We start from the raw sequence: 17,561 nt of genomic DNA on the forward strand, positions 1-17,561 counted from the left end.
TACAGAAAATCATCACCTCTGACTTGCTAGGACTCTGTCACTTTCTTGGCTTGCACGCTTTGATGAAGTCACTTATCATGTTGGAAGAAACACATGGCAAGGAACAGAAAATGACCTCCCTTGAGGAACTGAATGCTCCCAACAAATAAGACCACAGACCCTGAACCGACATCTTCATTGAAGCCTTGTGAGAGATTCCTGACCTACAGAAATCGTGCGATAACAAATGTGTATTATTTTAATCCCTAAGTTTTAGGGTAATTTGTTATACAGCAATAGATATCTTTTTTATACAAGTGAATTTTTGAGAAATGAATTGATAAATCATCATACAAACCCATGTAAAAAAGAAGGTCTAGTCTACACTGGCATTAAATATCTGAAGTCATAGACATGCACTGTAACCACATCTGCCAGAACCATCTGAGGAGATTAGCTCAGTCTTTTGTTTGCTTGTTTAAGATTTTATTTATTTATTTGACAGAGAAAGAGAGATCACAAGTAGGCAGAGAGGCAGGCCGGGGTGTGTGTGTGGGGGGGAGCAAGCTCCTGGCTGAGCAGAGAGCCAAATGCGGGGCTTGATCCTAGGACTCTGAGATCATGACCTGAGCCAAAGGCAGAGGCTTAACCCACTGAGCCACCCAGGCGCCCCTTAATTCAGTCTTTTGCAGTCAGGGCACCCTCCAGGGAAGTGGTGGCTCTAAGGCAGGGGTGAGTAGAAGTGTGGGGGTAGGGAGGGAGGAAGCATATGTATCCCTTACCATCAATGCCTACCACCTCCCACCTTCAGGTCCAAAGGTGCCTTAGGACAAGGACAATCCTATACAAGGCTCTCGGGCTGTGGCCAAGTCTCCCCCCTCAGACCAAGAGGCCCCCAGGGAGAACTTCTTGTCACCCCCAAGAGCCACAGCAGGTTGAATTTCTCCTCCCCAGTGACTTTCTCCCCATCTGTCCCCTAGCTCCCAGCCCAGAACTCTGCTCAAAAGGGCAGCTCACACGGTGTGGAAAAGAGACCACCAGACAATGGGTAGAATAGAAACACAAACTCAAGAAATGCATTTCTCTGCCCCAGTTTATTCCTGGGCTTGGCCCAGAGGCCTGGTTCATACTCAACATGCAAGGGCTAGACACAAAAGTCACTTCAACCTTACTTCCTATGCCCTTCACCCACCCACCTGTCAGGAATGGAACACTTTAGAGAAAGGAAGAGCACCCCCATTTTGAAGAGAGGGAGACTTGGTATCATGCCACTGCTCACCCACCAAGACATTGTATCCTAATGGCTCCCAAAAGCAAAGCAGAGAGCTTGGCTCCTGTAGTTCTTGGTTCTCCCCAGAATTCACCCACTCTCCATGTCATGGAGCCTCGGCTGGAGCCTGTCAACCCCCAACAAAAGGACCATGCAGTGACAGACAGGGTTATAGGCTGACATCACCCCCTGCTCCTCCTGGAAAGCCGACTATGGCTCCTCTGGGCCCAGACAGCCTGATTTCAGGAAATCAGACCAACCTAATTTAACATCCAGTGTCGCTAAAGCCAGAGAGGCACAGCAAGTAGAGGCACAGAGAACAAAGTGAGATTTTTTTTTTTTCCGCAGCAGTCTTGGAACACCTTGTCCATTCCTTGCAAGCGAATAAGCACACATTCACTTTCATCAGAAGCTTAAATCAATATGGTCTGCAACAGCTCCTTTGCCGTGGAGAAGTGTGCTTTGTTTCAAAGTGATATTTTAGAATTCCCTTTCTCCTTTTCTTCACAGGGTTCTGCACTCTCTTCTCCCCCATCCCCATCTCCCATGTGCCCCAAGGCAGAGTTCAAGTGAGACAGTCCTTTATCTTCTTCTCTGATCCCACCTGCCTCCATCCCTGCCACAGTGTTGATCACCCCCCCCCGGCTCCCCTCCCTCACACTAATTCTCTACCAGGTGCCCCAGGTGTCCTGGCAGAACTGTGGCCAAAAAGCCATGGCAGGCCAAAGCGGCCACCATACTTCCCAGGGCAAATCCACCATCAGGGACAATAGCCTTAGCAGACTGAGAGGAGGGATGGGGAGAAGGTGGAGAGCCGGCCTGGGAAATCTCAGGGGACTGGATCAGCCACAACCCTCAGATAAATACTGCAGGCTAGCCCTCTCTCCAGAGCAATGGGACCCTGCAGAGGAAAGAAGGCTAGGGTTGGCATTGGGTAACACAGGGTGTGGATACCCCCACATAAACTGCTGGGTATGTATTTGCATACGCCTGTTTGTGAGTCTGCCTGCAAATACACGTGCCCCTGATACACACTTCCCATGCCTGCACCTGCACACACAAAGACACATTCATATACACCTCCCACAACCTCAAACTCACGCATATGCACACATACCTTCTGTATATATATCCTCCCTCGTGCACACATACGCACATTGCTGGATACCTGTTCATGCACACATACACACACTTACTCCGTCTCCTCTACATGTTCCACACACCCAATGTTCACACATAGAGGCCTGCACCCAAGTTAGCTGGCGTGTACACACAGGTCCATGCCTGGACTCATCTGCCTGCAGGTCGGCGCACACACTCACATTTGCTTGCCTGAGCTCATACCAGCAAATAAGCACGTACTTCCTTGAGCACAAGCACACACATGCGCACAAATCTGGACATACACCCCTGCACCCCAGCAGAGACACACCCTTAGCCCTGCTCCTGGGGCCCAGAGGGGGCCGCCCTCTGTTGGAGACGGCGGATCAGCTCCTTCCGGTTGTCCAGGATGGTGTCGAAGCTCTCCTGCAGGCGGGCCTGCTGGTCCACCAGCTGGTGCTGCAGGCCCCGTATCCACTGCAGCAGGGTCAGCCGGCGGTACATCACTAGGTGCGCATGGTGCTTCTCCTTCTCCTGCTCTTTGTAGCGCTCCTGGGCCTGTAGCTGCTGCACAGCCCGGGCCACCGAGGGCAGAAGGGGATCTGCAGGGCCCAGGCCTCGGGGGGTCCCACAGGCCGGCTCAGGACTGCTGCTGGAGCCATCAGTGCTTGGAGAGCTGCTGGCATAGCTGTTGTCCTCCAGCGGGGAGGGGACCGCGTTGGCGCCGCCCAGCTTCTCAAGCTTAGCTCCGGGGATTTCTGCCCCTTCTGGGGGGCTGCGCACCTCCCCCTTAGGGAGTCCGGGGTCCTGGAAGGCCTGGTTGTCAGAGGGCAACTCAGAGGAGCTCCTCATCGGTATGGGCTCCACATGGCCAGGCATCCCATGCCAATTCTCATTGGCGTCTTTGGCACTTGCCATGAAGTTAGAGTTGCTGTCTGGTTGGAACTCTGCCTGACATACTCCCGGTGGGCCCCCTGGGAACTGGCCCCCCTCAGCTAGCCCTGGCTGGATGGTGAACATTTGGTCTGTAAACAGGAAGCAGAAGAATGAGTTAGAGCAGGACAGGTGTTCCAGGGGTGGTGGTGGGGGGCGTGTCCCAAGTCATGGCAACCTAGTGGCCGGGGCAAGGCAGTCTCAGTCCCTTTCCCTCTGTGGTTCTCCTCCTCCCTCTCTGTTAACTCAGTGTCCTTCCCGCCTAGGGTTTTCTCAGCCCTCTGAGGCAGCCTGTCTTCTCTATGCCTGTCTAGGTCACTCTATGACTGCCTCCCCAAAGGACCACATCCTCTGCTGTAGCTTCAAGAACCGTCAGGTGTTGGTGACTCTCAGAGGTGTCTCCAGCCCAGATCCGACTGCTGTCCAACTCTGCCACCAACCACAGGCCCCCCGAATTCTACACGTCCAAACCAGCTCTCCCTCCCCAGTGTGCTCTGCGAAATGGCCCACTACCTATTCAGTCACTCCAGCCAGAAACCTGCAAGCAGCCCCGACTCCTCGCCAGCTTCCCTCCCCCATCTCACTGGCCACCATATGCTGACAAATCTTCCTCATGAAACCCTGTGCCTATTCAGGCCATTTCTTCCCTGGAATACAGATGGCCATAGCCTTCTCACTGATCTCCCTGCCTCCAGTTAAAAAAGTAAACTTGACTTGTCACAGCCCTGGGTGCCCTCTCTAAACTGCTGAACCTCCACATGGCCCACAAGGTTGTGCTTCAGCTGGCCCCTGCTCACCCCTCCAGACTGGCCTCTTCCACTCTGGCCCTCTCACCACCCCCAAACTGCTCAGAAACCTCAAAATATGCCACCATTCACTTCACACAATCCCCTTCCCCAACACACACACCCTCCCCTTCCCCTCACCTCTATGCTCCTCTGTTCTCCCAGCAAATTCCTTTCTGAGCAAACCCCAAACCCAGCTCTCACTTCCCAGCTCTCAACTCTCCTCCTCGATGAGGTCTTCCTGATAACCTCCCCCTGCCTACCCCAGCAAACATCAATAAGCACAGTTAACCAGGTCTTCCCTGGGTCCCCAACTGCACTGGTATACACTGTTTCATCCGTATTTGTTCCTTGTCCCTGGAACGGAGTTGATAGTCAGTAAATGTTTCTATGCAGTCATTTGGGGGTTTGTTTTGTTTTTGGACTATCTTGTGCTAGCAACTTGTACGTGACTAATTCTGGAGTTCTTCTGTATCTCCTCTGTCCTATCCCTGGAGCCAGCGCTCAGCCTGGCACTAAGCGGTGTCACAATACACAGATGCTGAGGGAGTGAACGCAGGAGGGGGACTGCAGTGGGCTGTCTGTGCTCAGAAAGAGGGAGCCAGCAGTAGCAGGAGGTTACTGCTGGCTGCCCAGGGCTGGAAGAGCTGGCTTCAGTTCCCTCCTCTGCCCCAGGGAGCGCCTCCATGCTCTGCGCCCACACCCCACTGACAAGCTTCTCTCCTGACCTTGCCCCCTTCCCTCTGCAATTCTGATCTCCTGCGTGCCCCAGCCCTAGCTCGCTCCATCCTGAGGCCCCAGAGGGAGGGCCCATCACAGCATTCCTCCCTGGCCACTAACCACGTCTACCAAAATTAGGGTTTGAATCAACAAGAGGATTCTACTGACCGCATATTGCTAGGATTAGGAAAAGTAGAGGATCGGCGAGAGCAAGGGATAGTGGAAATACAGCACGCACTTAAGAGGTATTTGTAGGTAGCAGGGACCCTCCCTACATCCAGTAGTGGGCAAAAGTCCCGGAGTCCCTTAGTGACCTATATGCTCCCATCCCTCTAAGCTGTCTTGAAGATCCTCCTCGGGGCCAAATGTTTTCTCTTTTTCCTAAGCTGGGCGGGGCCACAAGGCAAGCAGAGATGCGGTGGTTGAGGCACTGAGGCTCCCGGGGTTCTCTGAGATGGTGAAATGGGAACCCAGACACCCCGGCATCAGGCTTCCCCCTAAGCTAATCTGCAAGTCGGCCGGGGTCGCGGGATGGGGTGGAGGGGGCGGCGCTTGTCTCAGTAAGGGTCGGGGAGACGGCCTCCCTTCCTGCCTAGCTCTGAGGGACAGGACCTCCCCAGGAAACAGAGGATAGAGACCATCCTTCCCTAAGCTCCCCATAGGAGGCAGCCAGTCGGAGGCTGCGACACCCCCCCCTCCTCCCCCCGCCCCCCAGACCTGGACCGGCACCCCTCCCCTCGCCACCCCTCCCCTCCCCTCCCGACTCACGGCCTGGACGCGCCCGCCCCAGCGCGGTGGCTCTGCTCCCGCGGACCCGGTGGCAGGATCTCGTCCCTCGGGGCGGGGAGGGGTGAGGAGGGGCGTCCCTCGGCCTGACCTGGGCGGCCCCGCGGGCCGGGCGTGGGGTGTGGGGTTCCCGCGCGGCGCGGCCAAGCCCCAGGCCCGGACTCCGGAGTCGGGCGGCGTCAGCGCGGCGGGGCGGGGCGGCCGGGCCCACGTGGGCCGGTTCGGGGGTTCTGCCGAGCTGGCGGCTCCCGCAGCCCGAGTGCCCGAACCGACTCCCCGCCTCCTGCAGCCTCGACCGAGGCTTGCCGGGTGAGGGGTTTATCTTCTAACTGCATCCACTGGGTCGCTCGGATCGCTTTGCGTCACTGCAAATACAGTGACATTTTCAAAATGAAAATCTGATCATGTCACCTGCCTCCTGCTTAAAGCCTTTCAAATGGCTTCCCTTTTTCAGGGTAAATCCCGAAGGCAGCAGCCACAGGGTTCTGAGTCACCTGTCCTGTCTACCTACCCAGCTTCATCCTCCGCCCTCCATCTCTGCAGTTAGGCCTCACGACCCTTTCTGCCACACGACTTCTGCACACACTGTTCCCTGTACCTGAAACTCTGTTCTCATTCTCGACTTACTCATGTTTCAGCTCTCTTCTCGGATAAACCTTCTCTGACCTTCTAGACCAGATTTGTTTCCCCTTTTATATTATCCCAGGGCACTTCGTTCCTTTCCTTCATAGAATCTATCGCAGTTTGAAATGACATATTTACTTTGTGCTTATTTCATGAAAGTCACTTAATGAAAGCTATGTTTTAAGAGAAGAAAGAAAATCTGCTCCGGGACAGGGTTGGGCCTCCTGTCCTGCACCTAAGCCCTGGCACCTTCCTCTCTGCAGGGGCAGAGAACCTCTCCATGGTGTCTGTGCAGTGAGCTCTTCTCAGTTCCTGCTTACTAAAGCCTGACCCCCTCACTCCCTGCCTTCTAGGATGAAATGTGAAGGAGTGGGCCTCGGTTTGCAATAAGAGAGAATGGATTGGGAGCTGATTCTGACTCTAATGATAAGAAAGCACTGGCTGGTGTTAGGGAAGTTACCACTTCTTAAATTTAACTTCTTGCCTAAGGCAGCCCTAGAAAGGAGACTGGGACAAACTGAGCCTTCAGGACACCCACATGAGATTCTAGGAGATCCCTTCCATACCCCTCACTTCCCCGAGTAAAGCAAGCAACTGGCTACAACCTTCTTCACGTTCTTCCCCCATTAAAAACAAAATAAAACTGGGCTCCTGGGTGGCTCAGTCGTTAAGCAGAGGTTGCCTTCGGCTCAGGTCATGATCCCAGGGTCCCTGGGACCAAGCCCCCCATGGGCCCTGCTCCGCAGGGAGTCTGCTTCTCCCACTCCGACTGCCTCTGTTCCCTCTCTCGCTGTGTGTCTCTGTGTCAAATAAATAAATAAAATCTTAAAAAATAATAAAACTGATATGAATTTATCTTTGAATCAAATACATTTAAAAATACTCTTGTCTTTTCCTCATCTCTTTCTGCTTCCCCCTCCCATCTTTTGCTATTTTTTAAGACCTCAGCCCCATTGCTACATCAGGCACTAACTAGTCTCCCTTTTTCCCTTACCCACTGCAAGTTCCTCTTGCCTTTAGCCAAGTGATTGAATGACGTGACCCAGATCCTCCTAAAGTCACCCTGAGCCCGTGTGGTCTCGAGTTCTGCCGATCTTCCTGCGCCCTACAGCTGTGTCAGATAGTTAGTGGTTCTGTGGGTCCAGAGCTTCTCCTCCCCTTACACCCCGCTCCTGTGGACTCCATCTCTCCCAGATCTAACTGTGTGGGCCAAATGGGAGCCACTCCAGGGGAGTTAGCATCCTTCTCTGGGACTTTCTGAAATAAAAGGAAGGCAAAGCAGGGAAGATGGATGAACAGGGCTGCGGCAATCACATTGCGTGCCAAGTGGGAGTCAGTTTATGGCAGGAGAAAATGATGCTCGTGCACGGAAGCAGAGACAAAAGACGGAAGTCCTGGCGAGGTTCCGGTCCCTGCTTCCTGAGGCCTTTCTCTATCTTCCAATAAGGCCCCTATGTTGCCAAGCCTAACTTGAGTGGAATTTCCTTCACCGGCAATCAAAAAATCCTGATTAACACAAGGTCACAAGGTGGTGACCCAAGGGTTCTTCTCATATACCTCTCAGCCATCATTAAGGAGGAGCAACTCTGTCTCCCCACGGTAGCCATTATCAACCCAGCTTACATGGTGACCTCCTTTGAGATGCAGTGGAATCATCATACTGTTCCCTCTGGAGAGGAGTGAGACATTCCTCCCCAGACTCCGAAATCTCCTGACCTGTAGAGGTTAGAATGGCGGAGACAGGAAGCAAAGTCTTGGAGAAAGTGTCACGTGCAATCGCAAAACGTGCTATGCCTACCTCTGCCTCTTACTATGTATTCTGGCTCCAGATCCCAATTCTATGCTGATGGTTGACTTGGAGCCTCTACGGTGCTCTGCGGGGCAGCCCACCACCTGGGGTAGCTGCATAATCAATCGCTTTCTCCATTGTCCTGTTAAGCTAGTTGTTTCTCAACAGCATCATCTGGGAGAAGGCACAGGAATTCCAAGGGCGTTAGATTGCAGCCTCTCTTCTCTTAGTCAAGGGCAAAGTTGTGTGGGATCTTTCAGCCCTGGCTAATCAGTGCAGTGAGTGTTCAGACAGTGGTCCTGGGCATGCCATAATTTTCAAAAGCCCGGAGCCTTGAGAACAGAAAACCCCAGGAAGGCAGGGGTATCCATGCCCACATGATCACAGAAAAGCAGATATATGATATCTGTGGTTCATTCACCGGAAGATTCCAGTTAGAATGCCAAGGAACCAGTCATTCCAGGTAGAGCGGTAAAGCAAGCATCCACCTACCTGCATAGATTTCAGGGATGTAATTGGCAGGGACATAGGAATCAGAGAGGGCCAGTAGCAGTCCGACTAGGCCAGCCCGGGACAGGAGACAGATGTCCTGGCAGACAGACAGATGTCAGAACTAGGAGAGGCTAGCAGTGAGTAGCCAGACCCAGGTCCCTGGGGCCTAGAGTATCAGGAGAGGAGACAAGGGAAAGGAGAGGCATTTCTACCCCAGGAAATAGGACAGACATGAGTTCCTCTTCAGGTGGAGCACTTCTCAGCATCAGTACTCCCAGGAAGAAAGGGGTGGGGGGTAGGATCAAGGTGTTTCAGCCTCAAAGACTTTGCCCCTTCCTGTCCCTTCCCTCACTCCCTCACACCCAGCAGAGGGCTCACCTTGGGTCCCAGGCTTTGTTGGGGATTCAGGGCAGAATGGGGACTGGTGGGGGCCTTGTGCGACTCCCTGTTTAGAAAGGGAAATAGAAAAAAGTGGGCCGTACAGGGTGGCAGGTCCTACGACAGAGCTACGAGGCAAAAGTAATGAGTACAAAAGAGGGTAAGGAACTCTCTGGCGTCCCAGAGAGGATATTTGAGCCAGGCTTGAAAGGATGAATAGAAGTTCCCCAAGAGAAAGTGGGGGAAGGCCAAGGAGATTATATGCTGTGTGTATGCTCAGACTGTGGCCCAGGTGACTGGGACTTGAGAGGAAATGAAGGTAGGAGATGAGGCTAGAGGGTGAAGTTGCCCGGCTGTGAAAGGCCTTGACCACCCACCATTTCAAGGAGCCTGAGCCTCATCCTGTGGGCAGCAGAGAAAACCTGAGCACGCCCCCAAAGCTTCCTCATCAGACCAAAGCACAGTTGAGCCCCTGGAGGGCCAACTCTATTGCTACCCACTTTCTTCTCTTTCCTTGAGCTCACGGCATCTGCCAGGTTCCCCACAGGGCTTTGGGAACTTAGGCAAAGCAAAGCATTTCAGACTTTCCAGATTAAATAACGGTACTGTGCCTGGAACATGGTTAAATAACACTGTAATTGTGAACATGGTTCCTTGGACTCCCAGCACCAGACACAGCCCTGGAAGACCTCTGGTGTCCCAGAGAGTCCTTAAGGCCGATGAGAAGGAAAATCATCCCCCAGAATTAGCTCATCCTGGGAAAGAAGGCCTACAGAGCTGATGACCTAGTTGTTTTGTTCATCCATTTCTCCGCTGCCCTTTAAAGGTAAAGTGTCGCTCTCTTCTCTCAAGAAATTGCTGTGCGATCACTTTAGGTAAGACATGTCCATCCCCCCCCCCCCCCAAAAAAAAGACATGTCCATTCCCCACCCCCAATAGGGCTGTTTTCTCAGCTGTAAAATGAGGGGAGCGCCATCATCAACAACAAATCAGAAGTTGTTTTTTGTTTGTTTGTTTGTTTGTTTTTAAGATTTTATTTATTGGACAGAGATCACAAGTAGGCAGAGAGGCAGGCAGAGAGAGAGGAAGGGAAGCAGGCTTCCTGCTGATGCAGGGCTCCATCCCAGGACCCTGGCAGAGGCTTTAACCCACTGAGCCACCCAGGTGCTCCTCAAATCAGAAGTTGTTGTTGTTGTTGTTTTAAGATTTTATTTATTTATGTGACACACAGAGAGAGAAATCACAAGTGGGGGGTGGGCGGGGAAGCAGGCTCCCCGCTGAGCAGAGAGCCCTATGCGGGACTCTATCCCAGGAGCCTGAGATCATGACCTGAGCTGAAGGCAGAGGCTTTAACCCACTGAGCCACCCAGGCATCCTCAAATCAGAAGTTTTAAATCTTTTTTTTCCCCCTAAGTCTTGGAATCTTTTTTTTTTTTTTCTCCCAAACAAAATCTATGCAGTATATCCAGACCGAGATCTCGTCTTCTGCTGGAACCCTCCACCCTAAATGGCTCCTGAGGAGCTCCCAGGAAGCTTTTAAAGCTGGGATGGGGCACAGTCACAAATGCGCTAGGAGATGCATCCCTCCACTCACCACCCCTGCTTCCCCCGAAAGGGGCAAGGAGAAACTGAGGGGTGTTTTGGAGCTGTTGGGGGAATGAACGGTAGTGTAGATTCTTTCTCTTAATGTACCTAAGTGGTAAATGGTCCCTTCCAAACACCTCTCCCACCGTGAGACCAGAAAGGCAAATCCGAGGTCCCAAGGCTGTGGGAAATGCTGGAGTCCACAACAGAGGGAGCGGGCTAGAGAAGCTGATGGGAAGGAGGACGGGGAGAAGGCAGTGCTGCCTGTCCCACCCCCTTCCTACCAGCTGCCTCCTTGGGCTCCGTAATCCCCATGCGCCCTCCCCCTCCGCACCCTCTGGCCGCCCACCTCTCCTCCACCCACCCCATTCATCAGTAGGAGGGCACGGTATCAGCACAGCCTTTCAGGGTCTGACAGGTCCTTTCTGGGTGCCCCCCACATGTAACCACTTAACCCCCAGCACAAAGGGCCTAGCTGAATGGGCTTGGAGCCGGTGGCTCGTGCAGAAGGGGAGGCCTCAATAGGATTTGGGGAGCTGGGTGTATAAACCGCTCTGCTCCAGCAGCCCTCAATAGAGGAGCGGGAGTCGGGGCATGTGCCGAGGGGAGGAGCCCGGCAGCTGCATCCCACCCCCGAACAATGATTTATTCATTCTCCTGGCACACACAGAAAAAACAGGCGGGGGGGGGGAACGTGGTCCCACAAATCGCCCTTGACCTCAGCTGATTCCGGAGGCAATGAAGCAGCTCGGAGCGCCCCCTCCCACTTGTAATGCGTTGCCTCCAGGCAGCCCTTCCTCTTCCTGGCCAGCAAGTAGAGTGCGTGACAAGGTAAAGGATGCCTTGAGTAGCCTGCAGGTCAGGCGGGCTTGCTCTCTGAACTCGCTCCACCCACTCTCAACCTCACTCTCTCTAAAATCTTCCTGGTCAGGTTTTTCTCAAACCCATTTCACAGCCAGAGAAACTGAGGCAGGAAAAAAAAAGGCACATAGCTTGACCCTTCTCAGGACTGCTCCAGGGGAAGGGCTGCCCAAAAAAGCAGGGTTTGGAGTTCAGCCTGGAGATGGCCTGCAGAAAAAGGGCATACAGTAAAGGCTTGCTAACAGAAGGTATCCTATTTGTTGTCCACACTTCTAACCCCCATTCTCCAGCCACATCTGCCTCTGATTCTTAAAAACAATCTTAGGGAGAATGTTGGGAATTAGAGGAGAGAAGGAAGACAGGTAAGTAGAGATGCTAAAACCAGTAGATTAAAATATATATATATATATATATATATATATATATATATTTTTTTTTTTTTGAGGGGGCACCTGATTGAAGGTAGAGCATGCAACTCTTGATCTTGGGGTCACGAGTTCAAACCCCACATTGGGGGCAGATTGTACTTAAAATTAAAAAATAAATATATATTTAAAAAAATGTTGGGTGGGTAGGAGGTTTCGAGAAGCTGAATTGTGACAAAAATAAATTTGTTTTTGCTTCCTAGCCTCCACACCTCATGTCACCAGAGCCAGATTTAAAAAAAAAAAAGAAAAGAAAACAACAACAACAACATAATAATAAATAAAACTAAAAATCAATAATGTTAGCAGAACAAGGAGAACCAGATTGAAGTGACCATCCTCAGACTGGCCCCTGGGCCTCCTGGCCCCAAGCTCATAATTACCCTGTCACACAGAAAACAAATCTATGTGGGTGTTAAATGCGTAGAGATTGGAGATCCTGGGCAAGGAAGTTGCCCAGCTCAGGAGGGGGAAGGGAGTTGCAGTAGGAAAACAGATTGGCTTTTGGTACTGGGACAGGAAGGGGGTGGTTTGAGACTGACAAAAATTAAGGCCTTGAAAGTTCCAAAAAAGTTTTCTTCCCTGAGACAGGAGGGTAGATGCATGAAGGAAGGTGATCCTGCCTAATACTGAACATTAATGGTGGGAAGTCAGAGGGAGAAGTCCCCCAGCCCCCTTCTCTGAGCCCAGGAGGGCAGGTTGCTATGCTGCTGCTGCCCTCTGGTGGGCAAAAAGACAGTCTCAACACCTCCAATGCTGGAAACTTCCTAGAAACTGCAAAGTCTGTTTCCTTTTCTGTTCTAAAGCCTTGGCCACCAGGACCAGCAAACCCCAGGAAGCAGATGCTGAGGCAGTTTAGCATATGGAGTTAAAAAGTGCCCTTGAGGGGTGCCTGGGTCGTTCAGTGGGTTAAAGCCTCTGCCTTGGGCTCAGGTCGTGTTCCCAGGGTATTGGGATCGAGTCCTGCATCAGGCTCTCTGCTCAGCAGGGAGCCTGGTTCCTCTTCCCTCTCTGCCTGCTTCTCTGCCCACTTGTGATCTCTTGTCTGTCAAATAAATAAATAAAATCTTAAAAAAAGAAAAAAAGAAGTGCCCTTAGGATCAACATCTGTGGAAGAGAGGGGACAGAAGCCCAACCGCCATTCAGGCCCCCGACGGCCTCAGTCAACACCTCAGGGAACTCTAAAGTTTGGATGGTCCTTCTAATTTGTCCCCAAATGAGCAGAAATGGCCAGCCCTTCATACTCCTGTCACTGCATGCAGGCCATGCTGGAAAGGGGCATGACCTCAGGCAAGGGGTTCTCTGCTGCAAAGGCAGTCCTTCAAGGGGCTGAGCACTGAAAGCTGTCTGCAGAAAGTGTTCCCCAAAACTGGGCCAACAAGGTCTTCCTGGAAGTGGATGGGACAGCACATTCCCGTCTACCCCTTACCCCACAGATACTCATCAAACGTGTGTTACAGGAGCAGCGTGGTTCGATCCCACCTCGGGCTCCAGGCTCAATGGGGGCAGCCTCCAAATCTGTTATTCAAGCAACTGATCTTGGGAAATGGTTAAGGGAGTCTTAATGCTCGAACTCGTGGATCCATTCATTCAACAAACACTCACTGGGATTTACTGTATGCCAGGTCTGGAGGGAGACACTTTACCAATGTTTTTCTTATTTAATCCTCACATCTGTGTGGCTGGTATTAACGTAGATTAGTCACGTGAGATGAAGTTACTAAGTGGCTTTTGCCTTGCAATGACACTTTAAAAAATGACACAATGGGACAAGTGCTGTTGCTGCTCTCACAGTTCTTTCGGGGCCCAAAGGGGTGTCGGCTCTGTTCTGTGTATGCGCGTGCCTGTATGGAGAGAGGTGACTTTTCTCTCTGCTTTTAGCCAGAATATTTCCTAGATCATAGCCAAGAGTCGTGCCTCCACGGCCTCTGGCTTTCATTCCTTTCTACAGAAGCACGAGCTTTAAAAATTCCTGATTGTGGGGCACCTGGGTGGCTCAGTCGTTTAAGCGTCCCCTTTCAGCTCAAGTCATGATCCCAGGGTCCTGGCATCGAATCCCGTGTCAGGCTCCCTGCTCAACAGAGTCTGCTTTTCCCTCTGCCTGCTGTTCCCCTGCTTATGCTCTCTCTCTCTCTGACAAATAGAAATCTTAAAAAGAAATAAAAACTCCTGGTTGTAACTACAGAACTTGCTTCTTCTCTGGTTAAAGGGACAGACCACTCTTCAACCCTGCTGCTCTTGGGTCATCTGGTCACTAGAAAATCCACGAAACGGTGAGTTCTACCTCCGATACCTAACTTCCTTAACTGCATGATCATTTGGGGAGAGCCCTGATGGGACAAGAGGAGGAGGTTTCTTTTTTCTACTTCTTTTTAAAAAGATTTTATTTACTTATTTGACAGAGAGAGACACAGTGGGAGAGGGAGAAGTAGGCTTCCCGCCAAGCAGGGAGCCCCGTGTAGGACTCGATTCCAGAACCCTGGAATCATGACCTGAGCCAAAGCGAGACGCTTAACGACTAAGCCACCCAAGCACCCTTAGGTGGAGGTTTCTGCTCCAAAAACCTCTCTGTACTCTGTAGCTCTCATAACCCAACTGTAGGGAGTGAGGGCTGGACAGATAGAGGAACCTGTCAGCCTCTGTTCCATTATAGCCCTGACCCGTTCTCATCTTTGGCCAGTTAAGTCTCCCTGTCACCAACATAAAGATTTAGTTTTCTCATTTAGATTCTAATCATAAAGAACTTGAAGGAAAAAGAGGCATGTATGTGTGTCGGGAGGAAGCTTGGATATCAAGCAACTTCTGGGTCTGACTGCAGAGAGACATAAAATACTCTCAATATTCCTCACCCCTCCCAACCACACACACACACACACACACATTCACATGTATGCACATACACCACACACGCCTTTCCTCCTGGGCCCCCAGAACCTAATTTTTCACGTTTGGAAAACCCAGATGATTTTTGCCTGGGTCCATCTGGCTTTCCAAATAACCTGTCTTTTTGATAAATAACATAAGTTAAATTAGACAAGACAAACAAAGAGAGGGGTGGGCAGTTGGCTTTTTTCCTTCCATCAGCCTCTGAGAGAAAGACAGGGGCTGAAAAACGTACACCATGACTCACTCCCAACCCTTCCCTAGCATTTTCCACCCCTTAGACTCGGCCCTGTGATTCCCCAAGTCGAGAACTGGGGGCCTCCCCTTCACCCCCACATGCCTCACCCACCAGCCATCAAGAATACCAGCCCATGGTGCTTTCGAAAATAAAGGGAAAGAACCCAGGCGTTCAGCCCCAGAGTTTCTTCCAAACACCCTGAGGCTGAGCTACTTCAAACCCCCTTTTCCCATTATGTATCCCACCACAGGGAAGAACTAGATCAATACACTGAAAATGAAAACCTTTAAGGTGAGAGAAGAGAGGACAAAAAGAGGGGACGGGAAGGACGTGGATAGTACAGACAGATGACACAGCTACTAGGGATAGAGGTCTGGTGCCGGGGTCTCCAAAGGTACAGAGGTGACCCCAACCATCCACAAAGTCATGCTGATCTCCTCAGCTTGCTGCGAGAGTCCGGGTACACGGCCAGCGCTCATCCCGACCCCTCCCACAGGTCCCAGCGCACGACCAGCTCACGGGCCATGGGCTGCTGGCTCTGGCTAGGTTTGGTTTCTCCTCCCCACTCAGCCAGAATCCTATGAAGCCTGACCCCCAGCCTGTCCTCAGCAGCGGGCTAGTAGCCATCAGTGTGGCCTCTTCTGTCTATCATTTCAGATTAATTTGTGCCTCTGATCCCAACACAACCCTGTGAGCTAAACCCAGTCATTTCACACAGGCCTCATTTCCAGTTGAGGAAAGAAGTTCAGAGAATGACTTATTCAAGGTCATGCCCCTTGTAAGTTGCAGAATAAGTATTTAAGGCTTCAGTCACCACCAATATTCTATCCCACACTAGGAAGCTACTTTATAAGCAGTTCAGCTCCAAGCTTCTCCCCATTAGCTCTTCTAGGCTTTAAATCAGTCTTTGCTCAGGAAGATTGAATGATTCTATGTGCTAGGTATGGTGACACCTATGCTTTTTCCTTCTTTTTTTTTTAGCATTTTTTTTTCATTCTTTTTTTATTTCCAATTTATTTATTTTCAGAAAAACAGTATTCATTATTTTTTCACCACACCCAGTGCTCCATGCAAGCCGTGCCCTCTATAATACCCACCACCTGGTACCCCAACCTCCCACCCCCCTGCCACTTTTTAACATTTTTTTTTTTAAGATTTTTTTTTTTTTTAAGCAATTTCTATACCCAACATTGGGCTCAAACTCACAACCCTGAGATCAAGAATCACATACTCTATGGACTGAGCCAGCCAGGGGCCCCTTTCTTTATATTTTTTAACAGAACAGATATGGTCTCTGCTTTTACAGAATTTAGTCTAACAGGGGAGACAGACCTACACAAACATTTAAGGTGGCAACCGTGACAAAAGGGGGTGCCTGGGTGGCTCAGTCAGTTGAGTGTCTGCCTTCGGCTCAGGTCATGATCTCAGAGTCCTGGGATTAAGTCCTGCCTCGGGCTTCCTGCTCAGCGGGGGTCTGCTTCTCCCTCTCCCTCTGTGCTCTCTCTCTCTCTTTCAAGTAAATAAATAAAATGGTTTTGTTTTTTTTTTTAATTGTGATAAAAGATGCAATAAAAAGGAAACTAACAGAGGTAAGCACATTAAGAAAGTGACGGTAATCGAAGGCTTCTCGGTGGTTCAATTTAAGCTAACATCTGGAGAATTATACACTAGCCAGACAAAAAAGGAGGATGGAGAGGAAGGCATGCCAGGAAAAGGGAAGAACACTTTGGAAGGCTCTGAGGTTAAGTGTAATGTGGAAGGAGAGTGGACAGGTTGGGAGGCAGAGCTATATAATGAAGGGCCTTGTAGGCCATGAGGAGTTTGAACTTCGAGTGCAATGGAAACAATGAAAGGTTTTATTTTTTATTTTTTGGGGGGGGGCAGAGGGAGGAGAGAATCTTTATTTTTTTTTTTTTTAGAGATTTTATTTATTTGACAAAGAGAGAGCAAACACAAATGGGGGGAGCAGCAAAGGGAGAGGGAGAAGTAGCTCCCTATTGAGCAGCAAGCCTATTTGGGACTTGATCCCAGGACCCTGAGATCATGACCTGAGCTGAAGGCAGGCACTTAACCAACTGAGTCATCCAGGCACTCAAGGCACTGAAAGGTTTCATATGAGGGAGTGGCATTCTCCAGTTTATGTTTATACAAAGGTCACCCTCTGGCTGCTGTACATAGATTAGATGGAAGGCGAGCTAAAATATTTTAGGAGAGGAGAGCTCAGGAGGCTGCCACAGACCGCTGGCAGGAAATTAAGGAAACTTGGATTAGGGCACTGGCTATGGAATGGCAAGACAGCTAATTGCAATGTAGAAGTCAAAATAACAGGTCTAAGAGTGTTTGATTATGGAAGTAAGGAAGGAGGGGTCCATGCCCTTACAGAAGCACCTGGAGACTCAGTGGGTATAGTGGGCGACTCTTGATCCTGGGGTTGTGAGTTCAAGCCCCATGTTAGGTGTAGAGGTTATTTAAAAATAAAATATTTGGGGCCCCTTGGTGGCTCAGCTGGTTAAGCATCTAATTCATGATCTCAGCTCAGGTCTTGATCTCAGGGCTGTGAGTTCAAGCCCCGCATTGGGCTTAAAATATAAAAGAAATACTTAAGGGCACCTGGGTGGCTCAGTGGGTTAAGCTGCTGCCTTCGGCTCAGGTCATGATCCCCAGGTCCTGGGATCGAGCCCTGCATTGGGCTCTCTGCTCTGCTGGAGGCCTG

General features: G+C 50.9%; 1 protein-coding gene across 2 annotated transcripts; it reads right to left on the bottom strand.

Moving 5' to 3' along the window:
- Window positions 1-1,054: 1,054 nt before the first annotated feature.
- Window positions 1,055-5,590, bottom strand: C2H1orf216 (chromosome 2 C1orf216 homolog). 2 transcript variants are annotated; one of them, XM_044236362.1, is made up of 3 exons: window positions 5,557-5,590; window positions 2,682-3,375; window positions 1,055-2,150 (listed from the first exon to the last, which is right to left on the bottom strand). In XM_044236362.1, exon 2 carries the CDS (start codon window positions 3,368-3,370, stop codon window positions 2,684-2,686), a length of 687 nt encoding a protein of 228 aa, XP_044092297.1. In that variant the 5' UTR covers window positions 3,371-3,375; window positions 5,557-5,590; the 3' UTR covers window positions 1,055-2,150; window positions 2,682-2,683. The 2 variants fall into 2 exon arrangements, with proteins under 2 accessions (XP_044092297.1, XP_044092296.1); XM_044236361.1 differs by having other exon boundaries at window positions 1,055-3,375.
- Between the last annotated feature and the right edge of the window lie 11,971 nt (window positions 5,591-17,561).

This window comes from Neovison vison, chromosome 2, assembly GCF_020171115.1.
Source record: "Neovison vison isolate M4711 chromosome 2, ASM_NN_V1, whole genome shotgun sequence".
In the NCBI taxonomy this organism is placed as follows: Eukaryota; Metazoa; Chordata; class Mammalia; order Carnivora; family Mustelidae; genus Neogale; species Neogale vison.

Bases quoted from the DNA above. Each gene is read 5' to 3' on its own strand.
- C2H1orf216 (XM_044236362.1), bottom strand. From the start codon at position 3,370: ATGTTCACCATCCAGCCAGGGCTAGCTGAGGGGGGCCAGTTCCCAGGG.